The sequence below is a fragment of the Nerophis ophidion genome, linkage group LG02, assembly GCF_033978795.1.
Source record: "Nerophis ophidion isolate RoL-2023_Sa linkage group LG02, RoL_Noph_v1.0, whole genome shotgun sequence".
In the NCBI taxonomy this organism is placed as follows: domain Eukaryota; kingdom Metazoa; phylum Chordata; class Actinopteri; order Syngnathiformes; family Syngnathidae; genus Nerophis; species Nerophis ophidion.
In genome coordinates, this window is record NC_084612.1 from 74,369,396 (window position 1) to 74,391,698 (window position 22,303).

Sequence of the window (22,303 nt, forward strand, 5' to 3'; positions counted from 1 at the left end):
TCGAACGAGACTTGTGGATAGCAACCTCCTCGCTACATTGTCATGCCGTCGTGATACCAGGCTGTATTGTAGCTGCTATTGTGTGCTACATCAGGGTTTTTTTTTTAACCTTTTTGACTTGGCGGGCCCAACTTTTCCACTACAAAGGAGCCCGGCCCACTCCAAAATTAACACTGAATTAGTCATCTTCGGCTTAATTTTAATTACAGTGCTAAAATAAAATAAAAATAATATTAAAAAATATATATTTTCAAATGTATTATAATACAATTTATATTTCTTAATATATTTCTTAAATGAACTGTCAATAGTGTGCAAATGAAAATACAGATTCACCACTTTAGTGGTACTATTTGCGCTTAAGAAATGTCTCTGTGACTTTAGCTCCAAACTTCTTGTTTGTTTGATATTGTCGTTACTGCCAAATAGTGGTGGAAAAGTGTATTACAACAGAGTACCACTGCGGCACAAGCGACCCACAGCTCCTAAAAAGATATTTTTTGGCGGGCTGTATGTGGTGTTCGTGGCCCAACAATGGGCCACAACTCTGGGGTTAAAAAACACGGTGCCACATGACACACCAATGTAGTACAACAAGGAGGACTGTTACAGTTTGCATGTTTAAATTCAGGAGAATTTTTCAAGCGATGCACCTTAACATCCTTAATGGCTTTAAAGAGGGGACCAGATGTCTCCTTAGTCACTGGAAGTTCTCTCAGGCCGAATGTGAGATTTGGAAGCTGTAAATTGTTCCCTTTGGTTTGACACAAATCGCTTTGACTCTCATCTTTCAGTACGAAAGTTCCTGGTATCTTTTCCTCTGTAGTGAAAAAAATTCAAACAAGAAGGTTATAGGAATGCAAACATTCAGGGCCTTTTCTACGAGATGTTTGCGTGTACTAAAATATGTGCAAACTTGATAGCACGCACAAAGCTGATCTACTGAGGTCATGAGCAGAGAATTACGTCTCTTAAAGGGGACCTATTATGCAAAACGAACTTCTCTTACCCATTGGAACCTGTTTTTGTCTTTATAAGTCCCAAATATTTGAAATCAAACAATGGAAGCACTCTGGTGATATTTATAAAACATATTTGTCTTCCTTCATATTTCCTCCAAATGAGCTATTTGGAATTTGCACTGTTCTGTTGAGTAAAATCATGATTTGTTTTCAAACTGTGTTTTCAGGGAGAGGGGGGTGTTTAGTTTTTTGTCTTTTTTTCCCTTACGGTGGGGTGATCGTTGCGGTTTAAGGGCCTCCTCTTACATCAAAGCAGTACTGGCCGTCCAACAGGACCTCAGGACCGCAGCACTTATTCCAAAAGGAATGAAAGTTGAGTTAATGTTTTATTTAGCCTTGTCCCGTCAAGCTGTGAGGGGAGTTATTTTAATCATAGTTTGGCAATACTGTATTGCGAAACGTTTAGTTTGAAATAATTGCGAATGAATTGTGTGCATATTTTAAACATTAGGTCCTTTTCAGATTGACCAGCTGAAGAGTTACAACAACTAGACTTATAGGGGAACTGCACTTTTCTTTGAAATGTTGCCTATATTTTACAGTCCTCATGTAAGACAAGAACACATACTTTTTTCTTTTTTAGTAAATACATGCTGCTTACAATGGAGCCTAAAGGGGTCACTCTAAAACAGGGGTCACCAACCTTTTTGAAACCAAGAGCTACTTCTTGGGTACTGATTAATGCGAAGGGCTACCAGCTTGATACACACTTAAAAAAATTGCCAGAAATAGCCAATTTGCTCAATTTACCTTCCATCCATCCATTTCTACCGCTTATTCCCTTTGGGGTCGCGAGGGCGCTGGTGCCTATCTCAGCTACAATCAGGCGGGAGGCAGGGTACACCCTGGACAAGTCGCCATATATAAAAAGAATGGGTATTTCTGTCTGTCATTCCGTCGTACATTTTTTTCCCTTTTACGGAAGGTTTTTTGTAGAGAAAAAATGATGAAAAAAACACTTAATTGAACGGTTTAAAATGGGGGAAAACAGGATAAAAATTAAAATAAAATTTTGAAACATAGTTTCTCTTCAATTTCGACTCTTTAAAATTCAAAATTCAACCAGAAAAAAGAAGAGAAAAACTAGCTAGTTCGAATCTTTTTGAAAAAATAAAAAAAAATTATTTATGGAACATCATTAGTAATTTTTCCTGATTAAGATTAATTTTAAAATTTTGATGACATGTCTTAAATAGGTAAAATTCCAATCTGCATTTCATTAGAATATATAACAAATTGGACCAAGCTATATTTCTAACAAAGACAAATCATTTTTTCTAGATTTTCCATAACAACATTTTAAAAGAAATTTAAAAGACTTTGAAATACGATTTAAATTTGATTCTAAAGATTTTCTAGATATGCCAGAATAATTTTTGGGAATTTTAATCATAAGTTTGTAGAAATATTTCACAAATATTCTTCATTGAAAAAACAGAAGCTAAAATAAAGAATTAAATTAAAATATATTTATTATTCTTTACGATAAAAAAAAAATACTTGAACATTGATTTAAATTGTCAGGAAAGAAGAGGAAGGAATTTAAAAGGTAAAAAGGTATATGAGTTTAAAAATCCTAAAATCATTTTTAAGGTTGTATTTTTTTCTCTAAAATTGTCTTTCTGAAAGTTATAAGAAGCAAAGTAAAAAAATTAATGAATTTATTTAAACAAGTGAACACCAAGTTTTTAAAATATTTTCTTGGATTTTCAAATTCTATTTGAGTTTTGTCTCTCTTAGAATTAAAAATGTCAAGCAAAGCGAGACCAACTTGCTAGTAAATAAATAAAATTTAAGAAATAGAGGCAGCTCACTGGTAAGTGCTGCTATTTGAGCTATTTTTAGAACAGGCCAGCGGGCGACTCATCTGGTCCTTACGGGCTACCTAAAACATTCTAGCACTTCCATCAAGGTCTTACATACATACTGTAAGTATACTGTATATGTAATAGATAGATAGATAGTACTTTATTGATTTCTTCAGGCGGAATCAATAAAGTACAATTGATCCATCTATTACATATACAGTATACTTTCAGTATGTATGTAATGTAGTAACGGGCACATTTATTACAACATTGAACATATTTAGCTAATTTTAAGAATACGGTGGCGCATTAATACAAAAAATGCATCATTGCGTTCGCTTTTTCCTGTGACAACCTCACTGATTACTGCTCACTGCAGACACCACGAGAGCCAACAAACATGATTAAACATCACTCACTGTACAATGTCTGCGATCATTAGGATGCTGACTGTTTGGATGTTGTTATATTCCCATCTAGAGGAAGATTGACTCATAATTCTTGTGGGAAAAAAAGGGGGTGGAACCAAGCATCTTTTCGTGTCTTTCTCGCCATTCCCAGGTCTGAATTGGCTGTCAATGTTGACCAACTTGTCGGATTATGTCCTCATTCAGGTGAGGGGCATTATTTACAATCTAGAATTAACTTTCACATGCTCCGAGACGAGAAAGCAGCTCACCAGCCGAGGATGTCAACATAACCACATGAGCGAGTTACCTCTCTGTGATCACGGCGTCGCTATAAATAGTTTGTCTACTTTAGCGCTTATAGTAAAAATATCACTGATTACTTGGTTAATACTCATGTCACGAAATGTCTATGGAGTATTGTTGGCGCTTTTCGGATGGTTATTTGCAGGGCTTGATGGGCACAATAGAGGACCTTACGTTGTACGTTATATTATGTACGTTTATTTACGAGTTATGATGCATAAAAAAAAAACATCCTTCGTCTTGTGTCTAATAATAATTGTAAACGATAGGCAAAATCCCCCCCCAAAAAAGTGTAGTTCCCCTTTAACAGATCGGTAATCATCCGCATGTCTTCTCTGATAAAGCAGCAAAAATGAATAAATACAAAATGAGTCGGTTTGTAGAAGTAATCCTGAGATTAATATGGAGAGATAATTACTGAGAGTGAAAAGTTCTGCCCAGTCGGTGGACAAATGAACAAGCATTTGCCCTAACCGTCTGCCTCACTAACTGGTAAGCGTTTTGTGTGTGTGAGTGCGTGTGCGCTCTTGGGGATTCCATCATTAAATCACACACATAAAAAAGTGAGGAAACATTTCAACTACAATAGCGGCAAAGGATCAGTCTTCTGTGTTGCAAGAGGACCACACAACTTAGCCAGCTAGAGTTTCACAGCAATGGTGGTTGGCCTCTTAGCAGTTACAAACCACAAACATTTACAAGCATGCGGCCAGGCACTGGTGTGAATTTCTCATTTGTGGGTGTTTTTAGAGCTTAAAAACGTGTACGGATATTGTCGTCTTGTGTCAGTCCTTCAATGTGTGGTTTCTAATACTTGACTTGACAGCTGCTGCTAAATGAGATACCAGGATATACAGCAGGGGTAGGGAACCTATGGCTCTAGAGCCAGATGTGGCTCTTCTGAGGACTACATATGGCTCTCAGATAATTATATTTATATAGCGCTTTTCTCTAGTGACTCAAAGCGCTTTACAAAGTGACACCCAATATCTAAGTTACATTTAAACCAGTTTGGGTGGCACTGGGGGCAGGTGTGTAAAGTGTCTTGCCCAAGGACACAACGGCAGTGACTAGAATGGCGGAAGCGGGAATCGAACCTGGAACCCTCAGGTTGCTAGCACGGCCACTCTCCTAACCGAGCTATGCCGAGTAACCGTGTAATACTCTTCCATATCAGTTGGTGGCAGTCGGTAGCTAATTGCTTTGTAGATGTGGTAAACAGCGGGAGGCAGAGTGCAGGTAAAAAGGTGTCTAATGCTTAAACCAGGGTTAGGGAACTTATGGGTCTAGAGCCAGATGACTGCATATGGCTCTCAGATAAATCTTAGCTGACATTGCTTAACACGATAAGTAATTAATAATTCCGCTGGTAATCACAGTTTCAAAATTAACGTTCAAATTATAAAACATTCTCATGCATTGTAATCCAACCATCCTTTTTTTCCCGCACCTGTTCAAGATGTCGCATTAATTGTAAGAAGTATTGTATTTATATATTGGTTAACTTTTAGAATAACAATGTTGTTAAAAAGAATAAGAGACTTATTATACTCTACACATGTTGGTCATACTTAAAAATGCACAAATTTAGTTTTATTCAGTGTTGAAAAATGTTATATGGCTCTTACGGAAATACATTTGGAAACATTTGGCTTTCATGGCTCTCTCAGCCAAAAAGGTTCTTGACCCCTGATATACAGTATGTACAATATTATTCCTTTTTTAGCAAATTAGAAGAATTTTAATGATCTGACTCCATTCATATGACCCCCAACAATAACAGTGACTTTGAGCACAAATAAAGGAAAATATATAAAAAGTTTAACTTTATTAAAAATATTCAATAAAACAAAAATGCTTAACACATAGCCATATTACTGTACAGTCACTATTCTATACACATTGGTAATCAATTTATCACTGCGGGACAAGTTGCATACAAAACATGATAACATTATAGAGTAATCTTTACATTCCTATCGATAAATGCTTTGCTACTTTAATTCAAGTGGTGTTTATAAATTAAAGCTGTAAATGGAGATATGACAATATATTGACATTAAAGACTGACAGTAGCTAAAACTGGAATTACTTCAAACAATGCCAAATCAATGCACAGGGCTGTAGAAATGTTTACATAAAGAACAGGGTACCAATTGTGATTCAGTGGATTGTAATGTAGTTTTCTATTCGGCAGTGCTATTCAACAGTGGTAAATCAATTAAACTGTTCACTACCTCTTCACTCATATAAATAAATCCCTACAATTGAGTTGGTACTACCTATGAGAAGAAGAAACACCCTCAATTCTACCTTTTTTAATCTTATTTTACCTGACACTTTCACATGCTGTTTGTAATGTTGAGGACCATTTCCCCAAAACCCAGATTTTTTTAGTTTCCCGCAGCTGTCAGGTGGAAAAAAAGTCTTTTTCATTAGCTATAAGGTAATAACAATATGGTTGCTGCTTCTTCATCGGTACCGTCCAACAGGAAGTACCTGCATACAGGTGAAAGTGTCAGGGTACTTTGAGAGAATTACTGGGTTTCCATCCAGACGGACATCACTGAGGCTAGGTCGAAGGTAGTAGGTGTCGTTGGACCTACAGAAGGTGTCTACGTTGACATCTGTGATGTTGTTGTTCTAGTGGGAGGGACACAATATCATGAATGAAATCAAGTGAGTAAAAACTGTCCACAAAAACAAACAAAAAAATATATAATAATCAATAGCAGAAAGGTCAGTCATTTCTGACTCCTAATATTAAAAAAAATAAAAAAGTATGTATATATACCTGCAGATGTAAGATCCGAACCTTCTCTGGGATCTGTGGAACCGCTTCTATCTCATTGTCAGCCAGGTACAAGTTGACCAGCCCGATCAGTTTCTGTCAGATAATAGAAATTATATATATATACTAATTGCAACACAGACCTGCACTACTAGCAAATCCATGTTTTATGGACAATCCCACAATATATTATTGATTTAAACCAAAACGTTTATAGTGGAACAATTTTATATTTTCCACTGGTTTGCTGTATCATAATCCTTTTGTCTTTTGCTGGAACTTCCCCCCAAAATTTGAGGAGTGACGATATGATATGCACCTTAAAAGCTGTAGCTTTTACACCCTTGGTTTTCAGCAGGTTGTTGTTGGCGTTGAACGATTTCAGTTTGGCAGGGAGTGCCGGGAGTTTAACCAGCCTGTTATCAGCTAGAGACAGTTCTTCCAATAAACTTAGTTTAGAGAACGCTCCATCTTCAATCTCTGAAATCAGGTTCCCCGTCAGGTCGATCCTCCTTAGTGTCACTATAGAACCACAAGGAGAAAACAAACATACTCATTTTCTCTTGCGGTTACCATCCTGCCTTACTGTAGTCAACACTGTATGTAGTACTTTTCCTCTCTATTATGGTAAAGAATGACTGATTGATTGCATTGTATTGTTATCGTGTGTGTAAAACTTTAACAAGGCGGAGTCTCGAAAGGGACAAGGGTTAGAAAATGTAGTCTGATCTGTAGACGTGAATGGTAAGCCACAAGCATATAATGCATAGTGGTTCTCTCGATAACAGTTAAGTTTTGCTTATATTTTTAACTGTTGTCAATGTCTTTATGCCTGTATTTTATCAGCAAAATGTATTTTACAACTTAAGAGAAAGACAAAGAACACAACATTCAGTGTTACTGAGGCAATAGTTAACAGACATCGTGTGTCTTTGTGTTTTGGTGTAGACATTTTTCAGCCTTACCAATGTCAGCAAAGTCCTTGGTCCTAATCTTTTGGATTTTGTTGAAGCGGGCGTACAGGTAGGCTGTCTCCTTCGGAAGGGTGGGAACAGAGGTCATGTCAGGACTGACTTCCTCGCAGTACACTGAGCCAGTTAGGCAGACGCACAGCAGACAAGTTGGCAAGTCTGGAACACAGCAGCAGCACACATGTCAATTTGGAGAACAGCAATGCCATCGGGGTGGAGGAAGTTGGTCCTCGAACGGTCAAGCAGCCTATCATTAAACAGGAATATTGTCACATTTAGGGCTACAGTTACAAACGAAATATTGGCAGACTTTATAAATTATACTGTTCAAAAGATCCAGGTTCACCCTGTTCTCCCTTGTGGGATAACCATCTGCTTTGTTTCCCATTGCAGTTATTATTATTATTAGTGGAATTCCTATCAAAATGTAATATTCCATTTGTTCAAACGTAAACAACAAACTTATTTCGAGAACTACCCGGTGTGCACAGCTGTAGCTTTAGTTGCAATTTATTTCAGCCAGTTCTTTATCCTACCTGATTCATCTGCTGCTGCTGGGATTGGGCTATCATCTGGTTCATCGGCTGGAGGCAGTGCTCTCTGCAGAACATATTAAACCCATGTATTCAAAATGTGGGATAGTTCTACCATAAAACACGTTACTTGGTTTATCTACGACCCATAACTGGGGTTTCTGGACAGTTACTCATACGTTGTTTTTACGCATTCTTGTCTTGTGAAATTTAAACATTTAGACCTTTGATAGAAGTGATAACAACTTACACTCAGCGCTTACACTTGCAATGATTAGTTTCCAACTAAACGGTGTTTGGTTTTTAAAATGATTCAAAAATTTAAACTGATTTATGTACAAAGTAATGACCAAATAACATTTTACCTATTAAATGCAATCATCGATTTAGTTACCTTTAAAACACAATAGATTCATACATCATGAAAGGACCCATTGGCCTGCCCTGGTATTTTCTATCATCATGGCTGTACACCTGAAATATTTCTGTCAGTATAGTGACCACAGCCAAATCGAATGACTGTTAAATAACATTCAATCTACATTGTGTTTATTTTGTATTCTTGTTTGTCTATTTGTATGTTCCTTTACCTACTTGTAACTATGTGAACCCCCTTATTTGTCCTATTCTACACCTTCTATTGTTTTTTAATTATATTCTATCACTTTGTTATTCATTTAATTGTATTTTTTTAAATGTTATTTTTTAATCCTTTCTTGATCTTTTTACAGTGTTATTTTTATCTTTCTTTTAAGTCCAAGTTGTGACTGTTTCTGACATTTAACAACTGTTCCCAAAACATCCTACTAATTAAAACTGGATTGAAATAGATTGATTTTTTTCACACACTGCATGCATTTTGCTGCTGACAAATTTTTTTTGATTTTGGTTGTCTCAGGTGTTTCTGAAACAGGATATTTGGGTTGTTAGGGTATCTGTTAAAGTCTTTCTTGTGTTGAGTAAGGAAATGTTTGCCATAAGAGGGGTGTGTGCGTAAGAGGAAGTGCAAAGAGATTTTGTCATTATCAAGTGGGGAAGATATTGGCTTGACTTTAATATCTAGTTTTTGAGACTTGGTTATACCAGCATATATAAGGATGTTGTATATAAAACAAGTTCTTACCCTTGCCCGCGTGGCTTTCCAATAGTTGCTGAAGAACCTGCTGAGGTCCCTTCCAGGTGATGGTCCTGCTATCAGCTGTGAGTTGTAATCAGAGTTCCTGGCTGAACCCGTTCCCAGCCACGGCTGCACCAGCATACACATTAGTATAAGTGCCTTCATGCTGCCCCAAGCAAAGTGTCAGTGACACCAGAGCTTGCTATACGTTTGAGTTTGAGTCAGCAGATGTGCTCTGCTGCAAGCCCCTGTCGGGATGTGTCAAATGACGGTATTTAAAGGCTGAACCATGTGCTTCCAGCAATCTGAAGCAGAGTTTGTAGAGCTGAGTGCTTAACCCCTTCCTGACCATGTATCATCTCACTGTTGTGAGAAAGTACCGTATTTTTCCGACTATAAGTCGCAGCTTTTTCCATAGTTTGGCTGGGGGTGCGACTTATACTCAGGAACTACTTATGTGTGAAATTATTAACACATTACCGTAAAATATCAAATAATATTATTTAGCTCATTCACGTAAGATTTCATGGGATTTAGCAATTAGGAGTGATAGATTGTTTGGCAAATGTATAGCATGTTCTTTATGTTATAGTTATTTGAATGACTCTTACCATAATATGTTACGTTAACATACCAGGCACCTTCTCAGTTGGTTATTTATGTCTCATATAACCTACACTTATTCAGCCTGTTGTTCACTATTCTTTATTTATTTTAAATTGCCCCTCAAATTGTCTGTTTATCTGTGTTGGCCCTGCGATGAGGTGGCGACTTGTCCAGGGGGTATGCGCCTTCCGCCCGATTGTAGCTGAGCTAAGCGCCCCCCGCGACCCCAAAAGGGAATAAGTGGTAGAAAATGGATGGATGGATGTCTATTCTTGGTGTTGGGTTTTATCGAATACATTTCCCCCAAAAATGCGACTTATACACCAGTGCGACTTATATATGTTTTTTTTCCTTCTTTATTATGCATTTTCGGCGTGTGCGACTTATACTCCGGAGCGACTTATACTCCGGAAAATACGGTAAAATAAACATATGGAACAGAAACATTAAAAAACACAGGAAGCTGAAAGTCATAGTTCTAGTACATTATTTTAATAATAGCTTCTGATCCATACCCAGTCTTGGTACCATCATAATTGTAAGGTATACCCTCATACAGACCATCCTAGTACAAGAGGTATAGGAGGATAATTTGTTCATACATAGTCACAGGCCATCAATGTATTCATGATACAACTTATGTTCGAACAGTTTCAAAAGGGTCTATCTTAAACTACAAAGACAACTGTCTCTCTGATATGTATGTTTTTAGTAAAGTTGGTACAGTTTATGGCTCTAACCTGACAAGAGATGCTTTTCAATATGTGTCGTTTAAGGTGTGTGCCAGCCCATATTATTTACATTATGTCAGAAGTTAAACAAAAACCTTATTACAGAATCTGGCAAAAACTATGGGAAAACTTTCCAATGGCCGCACAAGAAAATTCCAGTGATGAGACCCTGTCCACTCAGTGTATTTAACAGCTGTTGACTTGTGGTTACTTTTGGACTGTCTTCAGACTTCGTCAAAGCAGAGACATGTCGGGGTTCCCCGGAGCGCTTCTTTTTGTTGTCGTTGCTTGACAAGTTGCAGTGGGGCGGGGGAGACGCCGCTTTTTCTATGTGAAGAAGCAGAGATGAGTTAAACAGCGAAATATTTAAATAAAAAGCATGTGACCTTGCCAGTGCTCAAGAGGAGAAAGAAACGGCGGTTGTGATATAAACATCCTAGGAACACGAGCCTCAAGGGTTACAGGTGTGTTAGCTGTAATGAACACCTTTTAACTTTTATGACTTTAGGAAGCGGTCTAGCATTTACAGTATCTTTTACTGTCACACATTTTATGTACTAAATGGTGGGTTGTCAGAGAACCATGAAGCCACACACAAAAGTCTCTTCACATAAAGACCAATCACTATTCATTTTCCAGTCTACAATCTGTTTTTTATTTACCAGGAAGGAGATGCGCACACGGCTTTGGTGACTTAACAGTCCTATGGTCATCATCACACTTTTCCTCTTGGGTCTGTGGTTGAAATAAATACAAAAACAGTCTTGTGGCATTGATTTACTAAAATTTGGCTTGAATTTGGAACTTAACAACCTCAGAATTTTTAGTAGAAGTTCCATTACACTTGAGATTAGTCTTATAAAAGATTTTGCTTAAAAAAAACAAGGAAAAAAAATATAAATTATATATAATTGCTACTTTTGAAGTTGTATAGACATTGATCAGTTTTACATGCAAATACATTTATTTCAATTAGGGCTAAATGGTAACACGAACACAAAAAAGTGATCAAGCAATTTTCTCTTCATTTACTTAACGGTAAATCTAAACACTTGATGACTTTTAATGTGGTCCGACACGCGTACGTCACCAATGCAAAGGAAGGAGGAAGCGGATCGAGTGTTTTCTATATATTCATATACAGTTGAAAATTAAGAAATTAGAATATTGTGTAAAAATTAGGGCTGGGCAACGATTAAAATTTTTAATCAAAGTTAATCGCACTATATGTCCAATTAATCGCGATTAACTGCATTGTATACGCAAAGCCCAATAATGAATTCAAAAGTAGTGTGTAGTGCACCTTTATTGGAATATTTTCCCACATGAACAAAAGCGCCAAAACATTTGTTGTGCAAACACAATTTAAATCAGTCCTTGTTAAACAGTAGCAGTTAAATAGCATATTTTATGAAAATCAACTCCAACAATGTAAAAATACAAACATTTAAGCTTATTGCCACTGCCAGGGTATTTAAGTTATCCTGTTTGTTATGGAAAATAAATATAATCTACATACAAATCTCTGAGCCACAATCATAACATCCGAACATGCAATTTCTGAGGTAACAGCAGAAACATTTTTTTTATCAGGGATCTTATGTTTAAAAAACCTATATTATAGGTAGTGGGCTGTTTTAGGGAATTTTTGATCAAATTATCCGTAGTAGCAATATTAATAATGTTGTGTTTATTCTGCGTAGTGCACTTAGAATAATTATGACCATATCTAGGAATTGATATGATGGGAATTTTCCGATTGTTTGCTTGGTGCTTTGATAAACTGAACGCATCATATACATGGTACTATATTGTGATGTTATGAGCCAGGGGGAAAAGAACTACCCTACCCAGCATGCAACAGGAGTGACGAGCATGCGCGGTAGCCCGGTATAGGTTGTGTCGCCATGACAGCATCTTGTATGTTGTGATATGCACGCTCTGAAAGCAAATGTTAAGAACTCAGCCAACACTCCTTGTCTGCATTATTCATAAATAGACAGACAACACAAATACTCCGCTGCTTCACAGGCCGCTGGATGTAGCCGGCAAAGTATTCCCATGCTAGCTAGCCGGTCTAGCAAGCACGCCTCATTCAGTCCAAAACGGCCCGATCTATCCACATTCAGAATTGTCTGGCGGTCGTAAGTGATCCCGGAGTGACCACGCTGTAAGCCAGCCATGAAATTTGCAGAATTGTCCGGTATTTTTGCCAAATGTTCCATCTTTACCAAGAGCCCCTCGAAGCCGTAGCTTATCCGGGCGACGCCATTTTGTTAAGAAAAGGCGTTAACAAAATAAAAGTATGTAAATAACATACGCAAATGTGCGATAAAATAATTGTCGGCGTTAATAGATTGATGAGTTAACTCGTAATTAACGCATTAATTTGCCCAGCCCTAGTAAAAATCAATTGATGTCAGCAATTCAACTTCAGAAAGTAAAGCTAATATGTGCTATAAACTGATTACTTGCAAAGTGAGATATGTCAAGCCCTTTATTTGTTATAATTTTCATGATCATGGCTTACAGTTTTTGTAAACCCCCAAAGTAAGTAAGCCGTAATCATCGAAATTATGTCAAAAGAAGGCTTAAAATGTCTTGAGTAGCATTTTATGAGCCTAAGTCATGTAATAGTATCACCTTGTACATCTAATTGCTGAAATAAACAAACATTTGCACATTATTGATTTGTTTTTTAGTTTCACCTGTATTTGAGGCAGGCATTCATAAACAAAAATAAGTTTCCCCGCCACAAATGAGTATTTGCTACTTCCAGTTTGGCTTTGCTCATAAACAAATTATAATAAAAGTGTGGCGGTATTAGGGCTGGGCGATATGACCTTTTATTAATATTTCAATATTTTTGGGCCATGTCACGATACACGATATATATCGCGATATTTTGCCTTAGCCTTGAATGAACACTTGATACATATAATCACAGCAGTATGATGATTCTATGTGTCTACATTAAAACATTCTTGTTCATACTGCATTAATATATGCTCAATTTAAACTTTCATGCAGAGAGGGAATTCATAACTAAGTCAATTTACCAAAAGTGTATTTATTAAACAGTTATTAAGCAGTGGCACAAACATTCATGTCATTTCCAAAACAGAAAGCGCAAGATTGTCAGAGACATTTTAAAACAAGCTATTAGTGCACCTTTGTGCATGATGTCACTAAGATGAAATATCAAAACAACACTAAATTAAAGTGCACTTTTTGTACAGAACGCCACTACAATAGTTAAAAACAAATAAAGTGCACTTTTGTGCATGATGTCACACAAGATATTTCAAAAACTGTCAAATAAAAATGAGCTGCGTAATAAGAAATCAAAGCGTGTATGTCCTTCGTTATGTGGTAGGTCTCTTTCTGTAGTTAATTTTTTTTTCATACGGTGTAGGTCTGGAAATTGTTGCTTCTGTATTTTGTGGGTGTGGCACCGAATGGAGATGTTGATATGCAGAGTTTCAAGCACCCTTCATTCTCTAGCGGGTGACTTTTCAAATGATGTTACACATTAGCAGTGCTGCTACTTTTTGTAGAAACGCTTTTGCCTCATAATTGTTCAACATATACCCGCTTGAAACCAAACCACCGCCAAACGATGTTTTTCTTGGGAATTAATTATTCCTCCATTTGTTACCAGATTCGCACCTTCTCTCTCTCGTATTACCACTCGCAACGCACCGTTAGCATCGCAGCTAATGTTACCGATGTAGCTGCCTCTCTGGTCGGGGAGGGCGTGTGACGTTCCACACGTGACGTATGTAAGAAGGTGCACTTGTTTATGTCTCTGTGAGAAGGAGAGACAAGGAAGAGTGGGAAGAGCCTGTAGTGTAATGCCCGCAGCTAAAAACAACTGTGTGAGAACATATACTCGAATATCACGTTATAGTCATTTTCTGTATTGCACAGAGACAAACCCGCGGTATATCGAGTGTATCGATTTATCGATAAACCTAGGCGGTATGCATCGTAACTACTCTTTTGCAACACGTCTCATACAAATCTGCTTTGCCAGAGACGTAGCAGAAGAGATCTGTCCTTCCAATTTAGTGACTCTGGCTATTTACCAAGAGCCAGAAGGTAGAAGAAAGAAGGCAATGTGTCTTGCATCGTCCGTTTATAAGGTATCTAAATTCAAGTGGTCATAAAAGACAGAGTATTTTCTCGTGCGGAGATCCGCCTCTACAAGCCCAGGAAGTTTGCATTACCTTAACCAAGCATGGCGTGCACAAAAGTTGCAAAAGCGTAAAACCTTGCTTAGAAAAAGCTTGCATACACTCTTATGTTGTTTGATAACACTTAGCCCTCTTGGTGAAGTACATTAACCAGTAGTGTTCAAAGTGTGGCCCATGGGTCATTTGTGGGACGTGGCTCTTTTTTTAATAACCCACGGCACATTATCAAAATGAAATTGATGAAAAAAGCAACAAATGGAATTGAAAATAGATTATAAAAGGCCTGATGTAATGAGGAAAACGTCAACATGTTGATACTATTAGGTAATAAAAGCATGTGTCTTAAAATATATTCATAAAATGTTTTAATAATTTTTATGATTTCATTACAAATGATACAATGATGTCACAACATCGCTGTAATTAAAGAGATGGAGAATAAAAACATTTTAGGTCACCAATCAGTCGCTGGTTATTTCTACTAACCCTAGTGTCTGCAGTATAGTTGTTTTCATTTTAGTTTAAAAACTACAAAATATCTAAACTCTAAAATATTCTAGTTTAGGGTTTCATAAATATACAGTCATAAATATACTGTAATTTAGTTTTAGTAGTTTTAAAATGTAACCAATTAGTCATTGATTATTAAGTGGAATGTTTTGTTTTGTCTTGTTTTGCTCTTTAGCCAAGCAAAAATGTGTTTCATCCTATTACTCTAATTAATCGATATATCGTAGGAATTTTCAGTAGACTATTTCAGTACTAAAATATTCAATTGCTGTAGCCCTTATTTCAATACTGTTTTATGGATTACATAAACCGTAGCAGACATGTTTTTCAGCTCAAAGCCTGTCACTTTGTAGTAAGTAATCACCAGGGTAAAAATTATTAGTACAAAGTAACGGTGATTTGGTCTTTCGAGTGGCAGGTGTAGGCGGGTGCTACAGTATGTTATGGCATATTGAATCCAGCCTAGACCATAAACGTTTGTCCGTGAAATCTTTCCATATCCCAACTCAATGTGACCGCATCTGAGCTTTCGACACGGCAGACCAGCTGGCCTGGCATCGCGCAGCCTGGGTCTGTCTGATGACTGCCATGATGTATTAACCCTCCACAGAGCGCTGAGCCACTGAGCCACCTGCCAACTCTCAGCGACTACCGACTGACAGTTTTATGTTTGCTCAGAGACTTGTTATGTAATAAGCTTTTACTATTAAGACCTCAGGGCATGATGTGAAACACTTGTCAAATGTTGTCGGCAACGTCTGGTTTGATACATTAGTCACATGCTATTATTTTGAGTAACACGGAGGACGCAAAATAGGTTTTTTTTGTATAAGAACACAACTGTCAAGTATTAATCTTCTGTTGAAACGTTTTAGGCGGTTTTAATGTTGGAAGACCATATTGTTCGTAGAAAAAGAAAGTAACGTGTCAGTCATTCACATGTATTAGGTGTTATAGGGTTGTATTTTTATGACTTCATTTTCCGATTCTCCATAAATTCCACCTTCCCCACCTTCAAGTCAAAGAGGAATACTCATACAAACCGTATGATGCAATTGTGGATACATTTTTGAAGTAAACCCTCCATCTATTTCGAATCATCCTTTGTAGTGTTGCAGGAAGCTGGAGCCTATCCCAGCTGCCAAAAAGTGAGAGGTGGGGCCATCCTGGACAGTTCCCAGGCTACCTTCAATAAAGGGGCTTTGTACCTGTAAAGTTAACATTCTGCTGAAAATAGAACTGAGCTATCAGGCGGAATCTTGAACTGGATTTATAAGCCATCCATATTTTTTATGAAATAATATTGAAACAAATCATGATTGCCTCATTGGTAACGTTTAGCTGCCTGTTGACTGAGTAAATCAATGTCCGTATTATGGTAAATGTAATATTTTGGAACCAAATCCCAGTAAGCCTTTCGTCTGCTTGTATACATTGTGATTGATTTTCCTTATGTTTAGAGTCCGCTGAAATTGTCGCATTCCATCTTGGAATTTATTCCCTAAAGATTTCAGTGGAAAGCTAAAGCTAAACATCTGCATCCACCTCAAGGAAAGCAACACTTTGCTGGAGTAGATCTTTGACACATTTTAGTGTATAAAGTGGTGAAAATGTTGCCCATTACCATTACTTGCATCCCCTCAACCTCCATCCGAGACAATTTGATAAAGTATAGAATTGATAGTTTATTATAAATATTTGCACTGAACTTACTCTGTTGTATGGAGTGCATAAAAACAAAAGCAATTTTTCTAAAGGACATAATATAATTTAAAAGCAAGGTGTTTGCAAAGAGAATGCACAGGGTTTTATTGTCCTGCTGGCATAATACCTGAGGATTGAGGATGTATTTCATTGCAACGACAAGTTTCTTTTTTAATTTTCCTGCCTATTGGGAATCATGTCACTATGATCAAGTATTGAAGGTTACTGTAGATTTGCTGCTGAAAACGTCTGCAGCACGGTTTCTGCTGTCATAGCTAAATCCACAGCAGATGTGCAGGAAGAGAGCGATTCAGCTCTGTTGTTGCACATAAAGCTTCCGAGGAACTAATAAAAGTGTAGGTGCACAATTTAATGTCAGGCCGGAAAGTGAGATGCTAGACAATTACTTCCAATACAGTGATCCGTTGCTTATTTTATTTACATTTCAGGGATTTTGAATATTTAATTTGTTCAATTGCGTCTTTAGTGGTAATTAACAAGTATGAAATAAAAAATGCTTTCATGGATCCAGTAAAATGTTTTGGTCCCTCAAGCTTCCCTTGTTACCCTTTGAGGCCAGCAGGAAACCTGTAAGCCTTGAGGTTTAAGTATTTTAAGTATAGTCTACGTTTCTACTGTGTGTCTTTTTCAGACTGCATCAAAAACTATTGAAGTCAGCTGTTGTCAATTAAACAAGATCTTTGGTTCATGTCTTGTTGTGGACATCTCAGGGTCTGCTCCCTGTGTGTAGCCGCTGACTTTGTGTTGTAAAAAAAACATTTCATGGTTGTCATCTGGAAGTTCTTACCTTGGCTTGAGGTATACTATCAGCACTTGCCACCAAAAATCCTCAACAATTTCATCGGGGCTTTTCTACCAGCTTTCACTGGAATACACTGATTGGTTAATTTAAGTTGCTTCTGGGGTTTGAATTGATGACAATTAAATGAACTTACATTTCTCAAAATGTACTGGATTTTTTTTCTCTAATCCCCTGAAGCCTGTAGATAGCATTTGGAAAAGAGCTTTGGAAAAGTGTTTAGTTGCTTAGGAGATCATAATTAATTTCTACCAAATATTTTATGGTCAGGAAAGTATCACGGTCAAGATGTGGAGGCAAGGTAAGGTAGACCCAAACTTAGGACAGAGCAACAACGGAGTACTGTCCCAAACACAGAAAACATAGCTAGCGTTCATGCTCATATTTTTAATACTATTTTGCAGAGGAACTCGACGCACTTGACATTTGATGATCGCACAAAGACTAGACAGCAAACAGAACTAAATACACAGACTAATTAGATAACTGAAAACACCTTTGGCCTCATGTATTGAGTTGTGTGGATTTCCCACAAAAAATGGCGTACATTCAAATCCAGAAAATGGCGTACGCAAGAAAAAATTCACCAATCCATTCAGAATTGATCGCAGTATGCTAACAGCCAGTTTAGTTTCATGAGAAAATGATGCAATATTTGGTTGATAATCTTTAAAATTTAAAAATGCCGGCATATCACAAAGAATACAAAAGACTTTGGCGCTTCTTTGATTAATCAATTTATTATTACAACCGAGGAGAGGACTTTCTGTCGTTGCCCTACGTGACAGAGTTGGTCTTGTCCTCCACAGTCTTCAGTGCCAGTGTGCCGCCACCTGCTGCTGTCTGCCCAACTGGCACTGCTTGAGTCACATGAAGAAATTGTGACAGCAATATATGGCAAAATGATCACCTACATAAATTAGTAGACATCCTCACATATAGTGATATGAATATGAGGCATTTAATGTACTACACTAGAGAAAAAGTGAATTTTGTGCCCGTGCCTCAATCGTTTTACATTATTGATACCAAATGTTGGCAAAGCCAGATCGACCATCTCTGGTTATCGTCAAAGTATCCACAGCCCGTAGAAATTTGCGTATATAAAGCATGAAGTTGGCTTGAGGTACCGCATGTGTACACATCAAGTTCACTCTTGATACATCTCATCTCTGTTGTGAAAAATGGCGTCCAGTTGGTTTTTGTGAATAAGCTGAATACAGGAGACCCCTGGACTTGACCAGGAGGAAAAAAACAGCTGGGGTATCTCAGGACACAATTGAGCACATGGGGAACAAAACACAGGACAACCAGAAACAGATCATGACACAAAGCTAGTTAACTGAAACTGGAAACAACTATTAAACATTTTGATATTTACAGTTGATTTGTTTAATAAAACCATGTATTTGCTTGAGTGGTATTGATGGTATTTTCTATTCAAAGCAGGCAAGAGTCCAGCACTGATTACATTTTCAGCTGAGACTTGACAATGGACAACTTTGAGGCTTTGGACTACATCAGTACGAGGCATATGGAGAGTATTAGTTGCTGAGTGGACTTTACTGCTTGCTAGTATTAAGATATTTGATGACTGCTCTGTGATGACTATCATTCATACAAAAATACTTAAAAGTACCCTTTACGCTTGGCAAAGCAGTGACTCTTGCAGACTTTCAAACAATCAAAGTTATCATAGGCACATTAGGTTTTACTTAAATAAAGATTGGCATTGTTACAGTTCAGTCTGGAAGGTTGTGATAATGTGCATTTACACTGTACGTGATTTACAATCTGCCAAATAAAGGAGAAAAAGACATAATACGCAATTACAGCCGTATCCCAATTAAGGGCCGCATTGTTTGGTTGGCTTGGCCTACGCCAACACCTGGGGTGCTATTTCTGGAAAAGTGCACCAACCCAATAACCCTATTCTTTCATGTGCTTAAGTGAAAAAAGGTGCACAACTGCACAAATTCTGACTGTGAGGAATCCTCCCACTCGACCTAAAAGAGCTCTATTATGCAAAACCAACTTTTATTTGCTATTGGTATCTGCTGTTGTGTATTTGGGATAGGGCTTAAAGCAGGGGTGCCCATTAGGTCGATCGCGAGCTACCAGTCGACCGCGGGGGGTGTGTCAGTCGATCTCGAGCCAGGCTTTTAAAAAAAAAATAGACCTAAAAATTAGTGATCGTCAATCTTCACCAAGACGTCACTTAAATGACATTCACGGTACCGGAGGGTCTTGTGAGATGACGCTGGCTGCTGCAAGATCATTATTATGAAAATATGACCGAGAGGAAGGCGAGAAACACTTTTTATTTCAACAGACTCTCGCGCCGTACCTTCCGTCAAAACTCTAAAGGCCGACTGCACATTTCCTATCTTCACAATAAAAGCCCTGCTTCATGCTGCCTGCGCTAACTAAATACAGAGTCTCGGAAAACTGGCGTGCACAAGCGATCCCTCAGAAAGCTGGCGTGCACATCACTTGTGCACGCCAGCTTTCCGAGACTCTTATTTTGTTAGCGCAGGCAGCATGAAGCAGGGCTTTTATTGTGAAGATAGGAAATGTGCAGTCGGCCTTTAGAGTTTTGACGGAAGGGACGGCGCCGAAAGTCTGTTGAAATAAAAAGTGTTTCTGGCCTTCCTCTCTGTCATTTTTTCATAATAATGAACTGGCAGCAGCCAGCGTCATCTCACAAGACCCTCGGGTGCCGTGAATGTCAATCAAGCAAGCTACGGAATGTGCCGCCAATGTTTTTCTTGTAAAGTGTATGGAAGCTGGATGAATTAGATGCCAAAAACCAACCACTTTCATGTGGTATTGTACAGAAAGGACAACTTTTTTTCTCCTCCATTTGAAAATGTGGGCGTTATCATCATTACTGTCTGATTCCAATCAATGCAAGTCATCAGAATCAGGTAATACACCAACTTATATTCTTGTCTTTGTGAAAGAAAGATATCTATATGTGTTACACATGCTTGTATTATCATTAAAGACATTTAACTTGTTTACAAAAATGTCTCTTTCATAAATAAATAAATATAAATGATATACATAAATGAGGTAGATCCCCTCGAGTTGGTCAATTGAAAAGTAGCTCGCCTGCAGAAAAAGTGTGGGCACCCCTGGCTTAAAGATATGGATCAAAACTGATATCCCAGTATTTTCAGTCCGAATAACGATATACGGTACCGGTATCTTGAACAAAACGTGCAAAGTGCTGAAGGTTTCCCTAAGTGATTAATGGCTAGATAACCAGTATTGCGAGGACTTCGATTATTTTTGTTTTTAATAGTTTCTTATAAAATAATTAGTTAGCCTTTACTGTGTCAAAGCAGTTTTTGTAAATTTTGTTCATCAACGTTAGGTTTATAGCCGCACGCTTGTGCGCGGGGGTAGATGGAGCTTAAATAAAACACTATTGTCGTTCTTTTAACGCAACCTAGAAAAAAGGGCGTGACCATTAGCAATGGACCCGCCTTCATTCCATACTTACACACTTTTGCCTGATTTGCGTGGGGTGGGCGTGTCCTCAGGCTGGATGGGAAAATATGAATAAAACAAACATGCTTAACTTCAAGCCGTTTAATAAAACAAATGAGAGAATATGGCCCTGAATGTGCAGAGCAAAAATGTGAAAAGTTACAAGGAACCTTTGAATTGAAATTTTTAAATCGCCTTGTATAAATTTGGACGCAGCTTAACATTTCACAATATCTGTCTGGTAGACACCCAAAACTTATTTTGCTGTTCATGAGACTAATACTAATAGTGTAATAAATGTTTAGCTACTCCCAAATAAATGATAGTCTTTATAAATCCATCCATTTTCTACCGCTTATTCCCTTTTGGGGTCGCGGGGGGCGCTGGCGCCTATCTCCGCTACAATCGGGCGGAAGGGGGCGTACACCCTGGACAAGTCGCCACCTCATAGTCTTTACAAATCCATCCATCCATTAACTTTCTACCGCTTTTTCCCTTTTGGGGTCGTGGGGGGCACTGGTGCCCATCTCAGCTACAATCGGGCGGAAGGCGTGGTACACCCTGGACAAGTCGCCACCTCATCATGTGAAGGAAATTTAAGGAGAGTTTTACAAACCTCGTTTCCATATGAGTTGGGTAATTGTGTTAGATGTAAATATAAACAGAATACAATGATTTGCAAATCATTTTCAACCCATATTCAGTTGAATATGCTACAAAGACAACATATTTGATGTTCAAACTGATAAACATTTTTTTGGGGGGCAATAATCATTAACTTTAGAATTTGATGCCAGCAACACGTGACAAAGAAGTTGGTAAAGGTGGCAATAAAAACTGATAAAGCTGAGGAATGCTCATCAAACACTTATTTGGAACATTCCACAGGTGTGCAGGCTAATTGGGAACAGGTGGGTGCCGTGATTGGGTATAAAAACAGCTTCCTAAAAAATTATCAGTCTTTCACAAGAAAAGGATGGGGCGAGGTACACCCTTTTGTCCACAACTGCGTGAGCAAATAGTCAAACAGTTTAAGAACAACGTTTCTCAAAGTGCAATTGCAAGACATTTAGGGATTTCAACATCTACGCTCCATAATATCATCAAAAGCTTCAGAGAATCTGGAGAAATCACTCCATGTAAGCAGCCTGGCCGGAAACTGACATTGAATGACCGTGACCTTCGATCTCTCAGACTGCACTGGATCAAAAACCGACATCAATCTCTAAAGGATATCACCACATGGGCTCAGGAACACTTCATAAAACCACTGTCACTAAATACAG

At 37.9% G+C, this 22,303-nt stretch overlaps 2 protein-coding genes across 2 annotated transcripts in view; one reads left to right on the top strand and one right to left on the bottom strand.

Moving 5' to 3' along the window:
* The window catches only part of cenpp (centromere protein P), a 109,456-nt gene that overhangs the window by 15,503 nt on the left and 71,650 nt on the right, over positions 1-22,303 (top strand). The gene's annotated exons all lie outside the window — the stretch shown is intronic.
* On the bottom strand, positions 5,357-9,228 carry ogna (osteoglycin, paralog a). Its single transcript, XM_061874779.1, has 6 exons — positions 8,962-9,228; positions 7,842-7,905; positions 7,300-7,464; positions 6,654-6,856; positions 6,338-6,430; positions 5,357-6,186 (listed from the first exon to the last, which is right to left on the bottom strand). The coding sequence occupies exons 1-6, from the start codon at positions 9,118-9,120 to the stop codon at positions 6,016-6,018; spliced, it is 855 nt and encodes a 284-aa protein (XP_061730763.1). The 5' UTR covers positions 9,121-9,228; the 3' UTR covers positions 5,357-6,015.